The sequence below is a fragment of the Pipistrellus hanaki genome (assembly GCF_964339955.1).
Source record: "Pipistrellus hanaki genome assembly, chromosome: 6".
Classification (NCBI taxonomy): Eukaryota; Metazoa; Chordata; class Mammalia; order Chiroptera; family Vespertilionidae; genus Pipistrellus; species Pipistrellus hanaki.
Window position 1 is genome coordinate 6,210,913 of NC_140508.1, and position 16,374 is coordinate 6,227,286.

General features: G+C 60.6%; 1 protein-coding gene across 1 annotated transcript; it reads left to right on the forward strand.

Annotated features, from left to right (window-relative positions):
- The first annotated feature begins 13,756 nt into the window (after window positions 1–13,756).
- Window positions 13,757–15,499, forward strand: ABHD16B (abhydrolase domain containing 16B). Its single transcript, XM_084886964.1, has one exon. It carries the CDS (start codon window positions 13,996–13,998, stop codon window positions 15,403–15,405), a length of 1,410 nt encoding a protein of 469 aa, XP_084743090.1. The 5' UTR covers window positions 13,757–13,995; the 3' UTR covers window positions 15,406–15,499.
- Window positions 15,500–16,374: the final 875 nt, after the last annotated feature.

Genomic DNA, 16,374 nt, shown 5'->3' on the forward strand with positions numbered 1-16,374 from the left:
ATTGTCCTAAGGAGGGGGAGGAGGCGGCCGGTGAAGGTACAGAGCTGGCGGGACCAGAGGGGCTCCGGTGTTCTGTGCATTTTCTGCTGGGGTGTGGGCTGCAGCTGAGGCCAGGCCGTCGGAGCCCAGAGCTGACAGACCGGGGAGAGGTCAGCTAGAGGAGAGGTCACGCTGGTGCTGGGGTGTAGGGCAGTGATTGACCGGCACCATAGGCTCAGGAAGGGCTGGAGGGGGAGTCTGGGTGAGGAGCTGGAGGGCCGGGACCTTGACCAAGGCCTTGGGGGAAGGGGACGTCCTGCCGGGGGCTCGGTGGAGGAAGGAGCTGGAAGGAGGACCCTTCCCACCTGGCGGGACCAGCTCGCCTCAAGTCACAGACCCTGCCAGGTGCGGGCTGCTCTGAGCCCTGCCCTGGGTCAGGGCAGGCGCGGCTCAGGATGGCAGGGAGTCCTGAGAACCAGGCTACAGGTGGCTGTGCGGGGCCCTAGTCCCTCCCTCCTTCCCCGAGGGTCCTGGTGCCGGGTGGTTCTGAAAAGCAGAGGCTGGAGTCTTATCAGATCACAGGTTTTCCTGAGGAAGGAAGGGGGGTGTGGGCCTGTGAGTTGGATGCCTGCTCTGGGCGTGCCTGGCCTGGCGGAGGGCGCACACACTGCCCACCCCACCCTAGGGGACCCCAGCCCCAGACCTAGCCCCACCGAGGACAGACAGACCTCAAAAGCTGGAGAGCCCTGGTAGACAGGAGCTCAAATGCCGGAACCCCGGGGGAGGGGGCAGTCCATGAAATCCTGGGTGAATCTCAGCATTTCTGGGAGAGCCTCAGGGCACTGATGGGCAGCAAAGACCACAGGCCCACCCAGGCTGCCCACTGGCACGCTCTGAGCTCCACCTGGAACCACATGCCGTTTGGTAATAACCAAACCGGGAGAGCCCGTGCCTTCCCCACGGTGCGTGCGATCGAGTGTGGCCAGCCCCGCGGAAAGCCATCGCCACCACCGTGAGCCACATGACGCCCGGCGCCATGCAGATGCCACAGTGTGTTGGGGGGGGGGGGGGGTGGCAGAGTTGCTTCCAAGACAGACAAGCCCAGAGGAGCTAACAGGATCAAACAGGGATGGCCTCTAGGCTGGCGATGTTCCTGGCTTCTTATCTGGGTGCTGGTGGCAGACAGCTGTTTAGGGTGCTCACTAAGCACGTTCCTAACGGTGTGCACTCTTCCACATGCACGCGGTACTTCAATCCCATTACACGGAACCCTCCGCTGACCCCTCCCGGAGGGAGGCCAGTGTCCTTCGGCTTCCCTCAGCATCTCCAGGACGACCCTCGCTGCAGGGAGCAGGCTGATGGGTCAGCTGGGGCAGGGAGGGCAGCAGACAGCAGCCCCTGGGGAGGCTCTGGGACCCTTGCTCCCTGTGGGGACGGAGGCCGGAGCAGGCGCCGCCTCAGCCTCTCTAGCAGGCCCGGAGGAGCCCACGGGGCCCGCAGCCAAGCAGAGGCGGCCAGGCGGATGTGCTCACCCTGCTGGCCTTGGAGCCAGCGGACAAGACTGCCCACCACCCACTGGGCCCGGAGGCCTCCCGCCCCTCCCTCGCCTCTACCCCTTCCTCTCCCAGGGGCCCTGGGGTTATTTTTAACTCAGCTGAGCTGCCTGCGCAGAGGTGGACAAAGGAGGGCCAATAGCTGCCTTCCTGTCCCCCCTCCTGGGGTCCAGGCTTTCTGGGGGGACTGACCATTCTTGACACTAGAGGGGAAACAGCTCCATCCCACAGGTAGAGACACGCACAGAAGCCACACGGATCTAGGGCTCAGACACACGCCTGGTACAGATTCACACACTCGTTGGCAGGCGCGGGCACCAGGGCTCACCAACATGCCAGACACACAGACGCAGAAGACACGTAGACAGACATCACTCAGCTCTCCCCAGACACCTAACCCGGGGACACACAGCACACGGCAGACACACACCCTTAGATGCCGAAGACCACCAGGCGGCTCGGAGGACCCTCAGGCCACATTCACAGATTGGCGTGGGGAAGGGCCCACAGGTGGAGGTACTCAGCCCGTCTGTCCTGCTCCCCAAGAACCAGTGCAATTTCCCTGAAGCCCATGTGGGGTCCCTCAGCTCCCTTCCCGCCTAAGACCCCCTGCTGAGGGGCAGGCTAGAGCTGACCTGAACCCCACCCCTCTCCCTCACAGGCTCACCCACTGGCTCAGGACTGGAAACCCGAGAGACGAGAGACGGGAGGCAGTGTGTGGAGAGTGCCCCAGGGCAGGCTCAGCCCTTCCTTTCCCTGCGCCCACTTCCCCTCTCCTCCCCTAGCCTTTGTTTGGTGGAGCAGCTAGCCCCCACCCCACTGCCCTGGAAAAACCCCAGGTGCTGGGCTGGGGCCTCTGTCCCCTGCATCCGGGCCCAGGGGGTGGAGAGAGCTTGGGGGGAGGGGAGGCCTCAGGACCCGGCGGCTGACGTCCAACTCCCCTCCACCCACACCCACACCCGCACGTCCACCCTGGAGGCCCCAGGGATGGAGGAGGGTGGGGAGCGGGCCTGGAGGACAGGACATCCTCTTGGCAGGACACAGGACGCCAGGCCGGAGGTTCCAGCCCCAGTCAAGGCCACAGGGGGAAAAGGTCAATGGGGACTGGGGCTTGCCACTTCCAAGATGGACCAGCCCCCAAGCCAGTCCAAGTGAGTCTGAGCAGTGACTTGGAGGCCAGCAAAGCCAGTGCCAATGAGATACCCTGACCCCCAAGGCCCCACCTTGGCCAGCCAGGGTGTGGAGCACCCACACACGCATGCCGGTGGCACCAGCCCCAGGACGTCATGGAGAGCATGGGAGAGGCACGCCACACCGTGGGGACCCTGCACCCGTAGGTTTGCCTTTACCTCCCACTTGGGAGCCGACCCTCGGTGAACCCCAGCTCCCTGCTCTAGAGGGGAGGCCCAGCCGGGCCTTGGCCCTCCTTGCCCGGAACAGGAGCCAGGGACAGTCCAGCGGGTGAAGGCCAGGGGACCCCTTGCTCCTGCGCCTCTCCCCGGAGAGCCACTGAGCCTGCCTTTCCCGGCGGCACCAAGGCTGGGATAGCTGGTCCGGAGCGAGGGCCAGGAGCGGCTGCAAGGCTGCCGTCAGAGGACTTCCTGCGGCCGGCCCTCGGGGGTGCCTGCTAGCTCCAGACCAGGGAGCACCCTCCTCCCACACCCGCCTCATGGCCAACACAGTGCCCGCAGGGCCTTCGCCGAAGCTTCTGCTGGCCTCTTCTCGCCCTGGCAGGAAGCGGGGCTCACTACAAGCAGCTGTAAAAGTGAGCTGCCTCTGCACGGCCGGGTCTGGATCGGCTCTGTCCACCGAAGGTTAAAATCACCAAAGGGGATGGTGAGAATAGTTACCACACAACCCACCAAGTCCACTCCTGGCGCCCACCCAAACCTGCCTCACGCCTCCCCGTCACCTCCCTCCTCATGGTTTTCATGGTTCCTCCCAGTCTTTTATTTATTTATTTTTTTAATCTTTATTGATTTCAGAGAGGAAGGGAGAGGAAAAGAGAGATAGAAACATCAATGATGGGAGAGAATCACTGATTGGCTGCTTCCTGCTTGTCCCCCACTGGGGCTCAAGCCTGCAACCTACTCATGTGCCCTTGACCAGAATTGAACCCGGGACCCTCCAGTCCGCAGGCTGATGCTCTATCCACTGAGCCAAACCAGCTAGGGCTCCCAGTCTTTAAGTCTTCTTAAAAATCAAGCTTTGTTGAAGTATAACTTACATACAATGAATTCACCGATTTCAAACATACAATTTGATGAGTTTTGACAATGTATAAGTGATAGATCCTCCCTTCCTCCAACTGATGGACAGTATAAAAGATGTTTCGGCACCAGTATAAAGGATAAAGTAGAGTGGGCTGGAGACCGGGATGCCAGGACACAGGCTTTATTGAAGAGGAGAGTACCCCTGCCTGCTGCTTCCGGAGAGCGGAAGAGAGCGAGGGCTGGGGTCCATGTACTTTTAAGGGGAGGATAGGGGACGGGGCTTAGGGCTCTCAGCACACTGATTGGTGGTTTCATGTAAGGCCTGTGAATCTGGAATCGGGGCTTAGGGTATTTGGCAGGTGCGGATGGGTGGTCAGTGCTCAGGAATGTCCGGCTGCAGGTGGGGTTTACGTCTGTCCACCAGTTGGAGGAAGGGAGGATCTCTCAGTAAGTTATGTAATCACCCCTCTGGTGACACAGAACACTCCTATCACCCCAAAACGCTGCGGAGCCTTGGCGTTCGTGCTCTGGGTGCTGCCTCCGCAGATGTGCTGTCACAGAGTGTGTTTTCCGGGACTTCCGAAAAGGAAGTCACACCGCACCTGTCACCCCAATGCTTCTGCAGCTCTTTCTCCGAGTAGTTTGCCCCTTTTCTTTTCGCTGTGTAGCTGGCCCCCAATCTGCCATTCGCCAGGGGAAACACATCTGGGTGTTTCTCACCGGAGCCATCATGACTCAAGCCGCGGGGACAGGGTTCGGGTAGCTCTGGGGTGAGGATCTTCTTTGGGGTGAATCCTAGCAGTGGGGTTGCTGGGTCATCCATTGTGCTTGTTTTCTAAATCTTTTTACATGTTTGTCTTCGGTCTGCCCCAGCAGACTGTGTGTCCCCCAAGGGTAGGGTCTTCCCCTGTGTTGCTTGTTGCTATGACAACAGCCCACCACGATTCCTCATGGAGATATATATATTTTTTCTTGTTCTGGAGATATAGTCTTGACAGATACCTGTCCACTGGTGAATGAGTGAAGGATGGTGGAGCCTCTGATGGCGGGCTGGGTGATACCGATGAGAAGTGATGACGGAGCTGCTGGGTGGGGGTGGTGTGATGGACACGGGCATCTGTGTGCCCTTTTTGGAGGTTTCAGGAACCAACATTACCGGAGAGCTGCCCGAGTCAGAGAGGCCTCCCCTCCTTGGCTCTTGTCACACCCACGAGAAAGAGTTCAGATGAGTGACAGAAAGCAGTGTTGAAGCAAAGTGAGTGAGTTTATTAAGAATACGCTCAGGCCGAAACCGGTTTGGCTCAGTGGTAGAGCGTCGGTCTGTGGACTGAAAGGTCCCCGGTTTGATTCTGGTCAAGGGCATGTACATTGGTTGTGGGCATATCCCCGGTAGGGGGTGTGCAGGAGGCAGCTGGTCAATGTTTCTCTCTCATCGACATTTCTAGCTCTCTATCTCTCTCCTTTCCTCTCTGTAAAAAATCAATAAAATATATATATATATTTTTAAAAGAATACACTCAGCAGGTTCCAGGTTGGCTGAGGCCCCGGCTTCCAGTGGGGGAGGGGCAGCAGCGGTTTCTCATCGGATCTCTGAATATCCAGGCCTCTTCCGCCACGGCCAGCCGCGGCCGGGGTCGGGGCCGTGGCCAGTTGACTTTCAACATGGAGGCCGTGAGCACTGGGAAGGGGATGCTCTGCCCCCACCCGCACTGCAGCCTTCTCTACTCCTTCCCCTCCCCTGGAGTTCTGCCAGTGCCTCTGCCCTTGGAGGAGAAGGGGAGCTGCAAGGGACCAGGAGGCAGCTCCTGCTTCATCCGCCGGCTGTCCCCAAGAGAACGGGGAGCCTTCCTCAGACAAATACCAGATGTCAGTGCCAACTGACTGCCACCCAGAGCTAAGGATCGAGTGCGGAAGCCACAGAAGGAGCGGACCACCATTCTACTTCCAAGGAGACCCCAAGTCCACAGAAGATAACGAGGAAACAGTACAGAAAGAGAGAGCTGAGGAGGAGGAGGAAGTAACTTCAGAGGAAGAGGAGAAAGAGAAGGGAGAGGAGTCTGATGAGGAACACGGAGAGGGCGCTGATGACATGTCCCATTTTGACGGAGAAGACTCGGGGCTGACAGCGATGACAATGGGATGAGGCTATCCACTGACTAGAGATGCTATATAGTACCCGGGACCTTCCTCCCTTTCTGATTCAGGGTTCAGAGTCGCTGTCCCTATTACTTGGTTTTGTGGACAGCAAACCATTTGCTCAGTGTCCAGATAACCTGTTCGGGCTATGGAGGCAGAAATGGAGAATGGCAATGGACAGCTCTTTCCCGCCCTTCCCCTCCCTCCACCCTGTAGGCGAGAGGGCAGAACCGATGTCTCCTTGTATGACAGGGAGGAAGGAGGTGGAAAGAACTGGAACTGTGAGACGGAGACAGCTGTGCACATGCCCTCCCCTTTGATAGTTCTTTGTGGAGATAACTGGGAGTGGGAGCAGTTAGGAGTAAGGTTAGTTTTATATTTTTAAATAAAAACTTTTTTTATCTGACTAAAAAGAATACACTCAGCATAAAGCACAAGCCAGCAACTTGGCTTGTCTGAGTGCCCTGCCTGGTAGGGGTTCAAAGGTTTTATACTTCTGAACCCTAGAGGTTTCAAGGTCCCCCTTTATTTTATTTTTTTAAAATATATTTTTATTGATTTCAGAGAGAAAGGGAGAGGAAGAGAGATAGAAATATCAATAAAAATCATTATTTGGTTGCCTCTTGCACACCCCCTACTGGGGATTGAGCCCGCAACCGGGCATGTGCCCTCGACTGGAATCGAACCCAGGACCCTTCAGTCCACAGGCAGACTCTCTATCCACTGAGTCAAACTGGTTTCACCAAGGTCCCCCTTTTAGATTGTTGCAGCTCCCCCAGAATTTATGAGAACATGTGAAGATTTTACTGTGGCAAGTCTGACTGCTGCCTTCTTTGTTCAGTGGGTGAGATAAACTCCCTTTCCCCCTTCCCCCGCTCCTGCCCTAGCAGCTGTCCATCCTGCCTAACATCTCCCCTCAAGTGATACCATCCAAATGCTTTTGGAGTTTGTCCTTCACCTGTCCTTGGGTTTAGCTGGCAGAATGGCATTAATTGGGTCTTTGTTCTCCATTTCCCAGGCCTGTGTGGCCTCAGCTATGTGTCCTCAGGCCAGGAGGAGGGTAGACACCACTTGCTTTCAGTGCCCTTGGCCTTTGGTTCACAAGCTGGCTGCAAGTGCCCCAGCCGTGGGCCTGCTTAACCTTCCTGTCTCCGTTTCCCCAGGCGTTTTCCTAGCTGCTCACCGTCCTGCCTCACCGACATCCTGAACTCCCGGGAGACATCACGTGGGCCCCTCTTCAAAAGCCTCCTCCTCTTCCCCGGAGACACGCAGCCACCCACTCCGTCCTGAAAACCCACACCTCCTTGGAGATGATTTGCACTCTCCCTCTGGCCACAGCCCTCAGCTTGCCCAGAGCTGCGGCACCACCAAACCCGACTTCAGGAGCAACCCTTTTTTCTCCCAAACACACAGCCCTCCCCTCTCTTTGGCTTCCTTCTTATCCAGGTTAGGTTTCATTTTTTTCTTTCAAAAATACAGGAAGTACGAGCACTTCTGCCCTCCCATGGCATCACTTGGAGAACCCCAGCCACCCACTTGCTCCTTGCCAACACCTCAGCCACTGCTCACTGTCGGGAAGGTCTCCCCAGGGAGACTGGTGCCACCAGAAAGCCTAGCCTGGCGTGGACCCTCGACACCCCAGTCCCCCCACGTTCCTCCAGCGGCCACTCTGCAGGGCCTGCTCCCACATCCTGTAAACAGCTCTCCGGCCTTCTGGAGCCTCCCCTCTGTCTTAACGCACCCCCCACGCAGTGATTTCTCTGAAAGGCAAACGTGAGTCTGGAACTTTCTTGCTAAAAGTCTTTCTGAGAAGTGGCTTTCTCCCAACTTGCTCACCCACCTGCAAAGCCTTCCCCCCTCCGCCCCCTCATTCCTGCCCACCCCGCTGTCCGGCCCGGCCACACCAGCCTGGTCCTGACCCCTCCAAGATGCCAAGTTCCCTTCATCGCCAGGGCCGCCCAGGCCAGGCCCCTCCACAATCCAACTTAAGGCCCAATTCCTACCCATCCTTCTGTTCTCAGCTGCTGGCCCCTCTCCTGTGCTCCCGCCTCCAGGTTGAGGTACTGGGTTTGTTCCCTGAAAAGTCCTCCTTTGGTAAGACCCTGCTTATGCTCAGCAAGCACCCCGGGGAGGGACAGGCTTGGTGCTCAGCCTGGCCCTGGCCACCGCACAGCCGGCTTCAGTGACTGTGCTGTGACTCTTATTGGGGTGGCGAAGGGAGATGCAGGTCAGACAGTTCAGGTCATCTGTGCAGGGAACGATGGAGGGAGAGACTCCCTCCCCTCACCCTCCTGTGTCCATGGCAGACCAGCCCAGGCCCAGGGGTCAGCTGGGCAGGGGAGGCCCAGCCTGAGGGATCAGGAGGTTCCTGCCCTGAGCAGGTCCAAGGCTCCCCTGGGACTTCCCAGGGGACTGTGCCCACTGACCCCAGACTTCGAAGGGGGAGTGGGCAGGGCAAGGGCATTTCCTGCCTGGCCTCCCTCCTCCCCACCCCAAGCAGAGGCCCCGCTGCTTCCTCCCCCACCGCCGGGGCTTTCCACACAGCCCAGGCTGCTATTTTTAGCGGAGGGAGAGGGACCAAATCCTGGCCCCACTGCCTCACCCGCAGGAGCCTGGGCAAAGGGGGGCTGGGGTTGGGCCCCAGAGGCTGCCGAGACAGTCGCCTGGCAGCCCCTTCCTTCCTTTCTTCACTCAAGTCCCCTCCCCCTACACACCTGGGCAGCCAAGGCCCCTGTGGGTGTGCCCAGGGCCTGGGTGGGCTTCTGCCCACTTCCTGCAGCCTCACCCCTGCACTTCAAAGACCGCTGGCGGCCCTGTGGTCACTCCGCAGCTCCCACGCAGCCAGAGAGGGGCGGGGTGAGCAGGAGCCCCTGGCAGCTGAGTCGGCTCCAGCAGCTTCAAAGCAGCAGGGTGGGCAGCCCTGCGGTCAGCGTGGGTCTCGGCAGCGTGGAGGCCTGGCGGGGGCATAATGGCTCTCTCCTTTGCTTCCTCGGCCCCACTCACGGACTTCCTGGGTGGGCTCAGGCCAAAGGCCCAGAGACTCCCCTGGTCCCAGAGCCTGTCCTGGTGCAGGGCCTATGGGGTGGTGATGTTCTCCCATCCGCAGGAGGTAGGGTCCACGTGGGGTCACCCTGGAGCGCACCCCCTTTAGAGAAACCACAGGAGCCAAGGTGGGGCACCCCTCCTGGCCCACAGGCCCCTGGCCGGGTGAGGCTTCCTTGTCTCCCTCTACCTCCTCCCTCCCCTCTCCTCTTCTGCCTGCAGACCTGGGGCAGCCGGGAGGGCGGGGCCAGAGGAAAGAAGGGCGCGCCTGTCTGGGCCCGCCTGGAGTGACCCGGCTCCCACCACCGCGGAGGTGGGCTTGACCTCCCGCCAGATCCCCAGGCCCGGGAGGGGGTGGGGGCGCAGGGCCCGGCGCAGCCTCCGCCGAGAACAGAGAGTGCCTGTGCGCCGGCGGGAGGAGCTCGCAGGGTCCCCTGGGGTCGGCTCCGGGACAGTTGCCGTTTTAATCAGCAGCAGACGGGAGCCGGACGGCGGTAACCCAGATCCGCTCAGCGCCGGTTCGGAGGCGCCGGCGGGGTCCAAGGGCAGGGCCGCTCCCGCTGTGACCCCCAGGCAGAGGGGATCCTGTCCCAGCCAGGTCCGCGGTGGCCTTGCCGCGTCCCTCCCGGTCCGCGACGGCTCTCCCCGCGCCCAGGCTCCACCCCGCCCCCGTGCGCGGCCGCGGGCCGGCTCCCCATTCGGGTGGGGGGAGCCCGCTCCGGAGCTGGGACCCTGAGCACGCAGCTCAGCCCGGCAGGCAGGCCTGGAGGTCACCTCCCTACACCGGCCCTGCGAGACCCACCACCGCCTTCCCCTTCGGGTGACGGCCGACCCGGGCGCTGGGCGGGGCTCCCGGCGCCGGCGCCCGCTCCCCAGGGCCGCCGCGCGCTCTGCCCCGCGGCCGCACCGCCACCCGGAAAACGTGGGTGGTTCCGGGGAAGGTGCGCCCCCCGCCCTGTGAGCCCCGGCGGCCGGGAGGGGGCCTGCCTGGACCCTGGACGGCGCCCCGCTCCCTCCCCAGCGCGGTGATCGGAGCTCACACTGGCGAGGCCGCGCGGCGGGTCCGGGACCCGACCTTGTGGCGGGGCGCCCACCCTTTCCCCGCGCCCACCCTTCCCCTCACCCCCACACAGAGCCAGGGCTGCTGCTGCCGGAGATCCAGGCCGCGGTTTCTATCCGGCCGCCTGCCAGCGCCCGGGCACACAGGTGAGGGGTCTCAAGGGGCAGAGAGCAAAAAGTGGGGCGGATCGGCCGCCCTGGGAAGGGCTTCTGGTGCCGGTCTCGACAGCCAACATTCATTAAACTATGGACAGCAGGTACAGAAAGCACCAGCTGCTCCGTTTGCTGCTGGACCAGCACCCACGCAGGACTCAGGCCAGCGCGAGCTTTTGGAAAAGCAATCCCACCAGATCTCATGGCCTTAAGCACACACACCCCTTCCGTGCAGGCAGGCACCCGGGGGCCCATGGCAGCTGAGGTGCAAATAAAATAACCATCCTAGTCAGGACTGTATGTTGTGCCTGTTTGTAGGCAAAAGAGAAGGTATGGAAGGGCACGTCCAGGATACTTCTGGGTACCAGGCAGTGCCGAGAAAGGACGGCTAATATATCCTGTCTCGCTGTGTGGGGAAGACCAAAACAAGAATAAGCACTCACCTCCACCAAACCTGTGCTGGTGTGACAGTGGTGGAAGGGAGAAGGCTCGGCTGTGAGGGTGCCCAGCCAGGTGTGGCCGTGACCCTTCCCAGTTCCTACGTGGGGTTCTAGGGACCATCCCAGGAGTGGGGCCTGGAGTCTATGAAGCCTGCGCAGACTGCACGCCCTCCCCTGCTCAGACCAGCTGCAGGGTTCTGGACCCCCGTTTGGACTTGATCCTGACGATGGGTGCAGTGTGAGCAGACGGAGCCCGCCTGCAGAGAGGCAGGAAGAAGAGGGCCTGGGCACGTTCCACTCCCCCACCAACCCAACATCCTTGAGGGCCGGGTAATTCTGTGATTCCAGATGTTCAGCAGCTGTCGTGGCCATTTCCGCCCCTTCTCTGACCCCACATCCGCCAGGAAGCGTCCCCTCCTGTCCTCAGGCTCTGAGCCAGCCCCCATCTTCCCAGCTCCCCATTTCCTGAGCAGGGGCGATTGTGCAGGCTCAGCTCCCGTCCCAAGCCCTGGCCCTGCTCCTGGAGCCTGGGCCGCTGTGGTCAGAGCCCTTGGCCAGGGCTCTGATCCTGCCCCAGCCCCTCCAGCCTCTAGGACTGGTTTTCTCTCTCTCTCCGTTCCTTCTCAGAGGTTGGCTGGGCAGCCTGCGCATAAATCCAGAGAGACTGAGCAGAGCTGCCTGGAGGGAGGGTGGGAGAAGGCCAGAGGTCACGGAGACCAGCAGGCTCTGTGGGGGTGGGTGCATACTTAGGTGTCTGCCTGCAGACAAGGGGGTGTGGGGTGGAGGGGTGCCTGAGAACTGACAATGGGGGACATAGCCTCACCTTCCTGGAGCAGATGGGGGCACAAGAGGTCACTGCAGCTGGTCCAGTCTGGAGGCTCTTCTGGAGGGGACAGCGGGAGGAGGGCTCCCTTCCTGTCACATGCTTCCTGTCCAAGAGAGCTGGTGGTTCTGGAGCACTCAGGCTCCCATGGGTATGGGTTGGGGGTGGGGCTGGGGGCTTGTCAAGGGTCAGGCCAGACGCAGAGCAAGGGTTCCAGGGGGCCAGCGCTCCAGCCTGCTGAGTTCTGCCCCTCAGAATCCAACCCCCACCTCCCCCAGCTTTCACCTCCCCCTACTCCCCACCTCCCCCACCCTGCTCTTCCAGGGAACCAAGGGCAGATGGGCTTGGCTGAGAAAACCAGCAGGGAGACTGCCCCAGAAGGACAAGCCTTCTGGGGGATCAAAGCAAAATGTGGCACATCCCACACACTATGCTCCAGGGTCCCCCGCTTCTGGGGTCGGGCTGAGGATGCAGTGAGCCCCTCTGCTCTGCTGGGGTTACTCCTCTGTCTCACAAAACGAGCCTCTGGGTCGGCACTGGGCCTCCCCTGGCACCCGAGTTTACGAAAGAGGTTCCTGGTAGAGTAATGCCCCTGCCTTCGCCCAACGATTACACAGCCCCTAACCACGGTGCCAGGGCTATTTAATGGGAGGAGGACCACCCATCACCAGGGCACCCCACCCATCCTTCGACCCCGTTGTGGTGCCTTGGGGACTTCCTCTTGGGGCAGTCCCCCCACTGCCCCTCCAGACCCAGTGAAGAGGGAAGGTGTTCAGGGCAGAGGAACTGGAAAGGGCCTTGCCAGGTGCACCCGTGGCCCTGAGACTATTGGGGCCTCAGGCCCTGACCAATGAGCAGAGCAGCCCAATCTGGAAGCAGAGCTGGGCAATCTAGGCCTCAGCCAGCTGGGGAGGGGGCAGGGGACAGAGTTGCCAGATTGAGCAAAAATCAACCAAAAAACAGGATATCCACTATGTTCCATGTGATATTTAGGACATACTTATACTCAAAAAGTATTTTTTCTTTATCTGAAATTCAGATTTAACAGGTTCTGTATTTTATCTGGAAACTCTAGGGCAGTGGTTGGTCGGCAAACTCATTAGTCAGCAGAGCCGCAGTTTGCCGACCACTGCCCTAGGGGATAGTCAACCCTCCCAACCCTGCTGCCTTGCCCATTGACCCATTCTGCCCCCCAACCCTGATGGGCAGCAATGTCTTCAACTCTGCTTCCCAAATGCGGTGGGGCTGACTGGGTCGCTGTGCCAGAAGTGGGGTGGACCCAGGCTCACAGGGAAGCAGAGGCCACTGGTCCTGGAACCCTCTCCCCAGAAGGCTCGGGCGAGGCAGGCCAGGCTTGTGGGCTGCAGGAGGCTGGCTGGCTTTGCCAAATTCCTGTTTCAGGTCCAGGAACTGTTGAATGAGGCCCCCGTCTGGCTCTTCCCTGGCTCCCTTTGTGGCCTCTACCCTGCCACCTTTACCCTCTGGTGGCCGGCTGCTCTGGCGGAGAAAAAGGGGAACCCACCGAAGCCTTCTAGAAAAGAGGAAGATACATCTTGTGGGGGTGGTTTTAGGTGGAGGAGGGCTCAACCAGGGCTGAAAATGAGGAACTGGCCAGGAAGGGCCCACCTGGAAAAGGTCACTGCCTGTGCTGGCGCCACTGGAAAGAGGATCCGGAACAGGTGGGTTTGCACCTCATTCGCCCCTTTCCGGAGAAGATAAGATGTGGAGGGGCCTGCACAGGCTGCCTCCCTGCTCCGGGGGTCCACCGGCCGCGGGTCCGGGTTCCTGGGCTGTTCCGTGCACAGGGAGGGCTGGGGGCATCTAGCACAGGTCTGGCCAGGGAATCTCCACCCCCCCACCTTACCCCTCCCACCCCCCACCTCTCCACCCCTACGCCCACCCCATTTACAGACTTTGTCTCTGTAAATGCTCAGACAGCCTGACTCCAGATCTGTGGGCGGCCCCAGCTTCCTCACCTCCAGTGTGGGGATTCCTGCCTCTGTTTAAAAGTGTGGGGGAGGGGGAGAGGGGGGGAATGCCGAAACCGGTTTGGCTCAGTGGATAAAGCATCGGTCTGCAGACTGAAAGGTCCCAGGTTCGATTCCGGTCAAGGGCATGTACCTTGGTTGCGGGCACATCCCCAGAAGGGGGTGTGCAAGAAGCTGCTGATCGATGTTTCTCTCTCATCAGTGTTTCTAACTCTCTCCCTCTCTCTTCCTCTCTGTAAAAAATCAATAAAATATATATATTTTTAAAAAGTGGGAGGGGGTGTTGCTCAAAGTGCTGGGAGGTGAGTGAAGCAGGGACAGGGGAGATACAGTCAAGGAGGGGATAGGGAGGGTGTTTGTGTCCCAAGGGTGGGGCGGCACTTGAGGGCCTGGGAACCCTTTGTGAGTCCATCACAGGGTGTAGCCCTCCCCCCAGCAACAGTGACTCACAAAGCAGGCTGGTGCGGATGCCACAGCGAGGGGCACCCCAGAACAGCTCCGAGTGGTGCTAGCCCTTGCAGTGCCCGCTGGGCCGGGCCGGGGTCTCCCAGCACGCCCCCTCCCCCCCGGAAACCGCATTAGGGTTCCCGCAGAGCAGCCTCAACGCCCATGTGTGTCGTCTGCTTCGTGAAGGCGTTGGTGCACGTGTTCAAGATCTACCTGACTGCCAACTACACCTACAACTTCCGCGGCTGGCCGGTGGACTTCCGCTGGGATGATGTGGGCGCCGGAGCGGGCGGCAGCAGCCACTGCGCGCTCACGTGCACGGCGGCCGCGGCGGGCGTGTGGCTGCTGCAGGACGCCGCGCTGGGCGGGGGCGCGCCCAGCAGGCCGCTGCACGCGGCGCGCAGCCAGCTGCAGTGCCTTCTGCAGCAGATCCGGGAGCTGCCCGGCCAGCTGGCCAGCTACGTGCTGGCCCACTCGCTGGGCCGCTGGCTCGTGTACCCGGGCTCCATGTTCCTGATGACCCGAGCGCTGCTACCGCTGCTGCAGCAGGGCCAGGAACGCCTGGTGGAGCGCTACCACGGCCGGCGAGCCAAGCTGGTGGCCCGAGACGGCAACGAGATCGACACCATGTTCATGGATCGCCGCCAACACCCGGGCAGCCAGGGCCGCGGCCTGCGCCTGGTCATCTGCTGTGAAGGCAACGCCGGCTTCTATGAGATGGGCTGCCTGTCGGCGCCGCTGGAGGCTGGCTACTCGGTGCTGGGCTGGAACCACCCGGGCTTCGGGGGCAGCACCGGTGAGCCGTTCCCTCAGCACGATGCCAACGCTATGGACGTGGTGATCAAGTACGCCCTGCACCGTCTGCGCTTCCCGCCGGCGCACGTGGTGATCTATGGCTGGTCCATTGGCGGCTTCACAGCCACCTGGGCCACCATGACCTACCCGGAACTGGGTGCGCTGGTGCTGGATGCCACCTTCGACGACCTCGTGCCTCTGGCCCTGAAGGTCATGCCCCAGAGCTGGAAGGGACTGGTGGTGCGCACCGTGCGCGAACACTTCAACCTCAATGTTGCGGAGCAGCTGTGCAGCTACCCCGGGCCGGTGTTGCTGCTTCGGCGAACTCTGGACGACGTGGTCAGCACCTCGGGCCACCTGCGCCCCCTGCCGTCCGGCGACGTGGAGGGCAACCGCGGTAACGAGCTGCTCCTGCGCCTGCTGCAGCACCGCTACCCGGCGGTGATGGCAAGTGAGGGCCAGGCCATCGTGACCCGATGGCTGCGCGCCGCTAGCCTGGCACAGGAAGCTGCTTTCTATGCGCGCTACCACGTGGATGACGACTGGTGCCTGGCATTGCTACGCTCCTATCGCGCTCACTTCAAGGACAAGCAGGACGACGAGGAGGTCTGGGGACCGCATGGGCTCGCTTTCCCGTGGCTAGTGGGCCAGGACCTGAGCTCGCGTAGGCGCCGGCAACTTGCGCTGTTCCTGGCGCGCAAACACCTCAAGAACCTGGAAGCGACTCATTGCAGTCCGCTAGAACCTGAGGACTTCCAGTTGCCCTGGAGACTGTAGCCTGAGCCCCCGAGGCAGCTAGGGTTTGTGCTTTTGCTGATCTTCAGGGCCTCAGAGCCATCGCCCTCCCCACACCCCAACTAGTAAAGCTGGCCTGCCCTAGGCACCCAACCTAGTTTGTGGGAGAGGGTAAGACATTCCCAGCCCCCTCTCTCTTCCTCCTTCAAACACTGTGGATGTCTGGGTCTGCTCCCAGTTCCTAAAGGGAATGCAAAATTACCCTGACCCGATTAATAGCGATGCTGTGTGATGGGTGCCTTGAACACCTCAAAACGATGGTGGGAAAACAGGCTGTGGGGCCTTCGGAGGTGCTGTTGACCCACCCTGGGTTACAGGTGGCTCAGGGAAGATGATGGTGAAGGGTCTGAACAGGTTGCCCCTAGCTGGGAAAGGACATTGGCATCTAAACGCAGGTCTTAGCAGCCAGACCTTTCCTGGACTGTGATGCTGCTCCATGGGGTCCTCTCCCTACCTCCACTGCTGGCTTCTACGAGAGGGGTTCAGTGGGACCACAGACTCAAAGTAACAGGTGCACACCATGTGGCTTATAGCTGCTGGCCAAGGTGGCTGTGGGCCCGCTGCATACAGGCCCACAGGCCCATGCTCCACCCCTCCTGGGTTCGGTCTCCGTCTCTCGATGCTCTCCTTCTCCTCTGCCCGCCCTAAGGCCCCTCTCGGCTCTTGGGCACCGACCACACTCCTGTACCAAACACTTATTGCTGAGCATCTACCTAGCCAGGCCTGGACTGGGCCTTGTTCCTAGTTCAGGGATGTAATAGATAATGAGAAACAAGCCCTCTGCTCGCCACGATCTGCGATGCAGTCACTTCCTTACTGTCTGCCCTGAACTGGGTGAAGCAGGGACTACTTGCTGTCCCCAGTCTCTGGGGACAGGCTGGTCAGGGTGGGTTGAGCAAGAAACTAGAAAAACAACTGAAAAAGTCAAGTGGGGCAAACGTATAATTGACA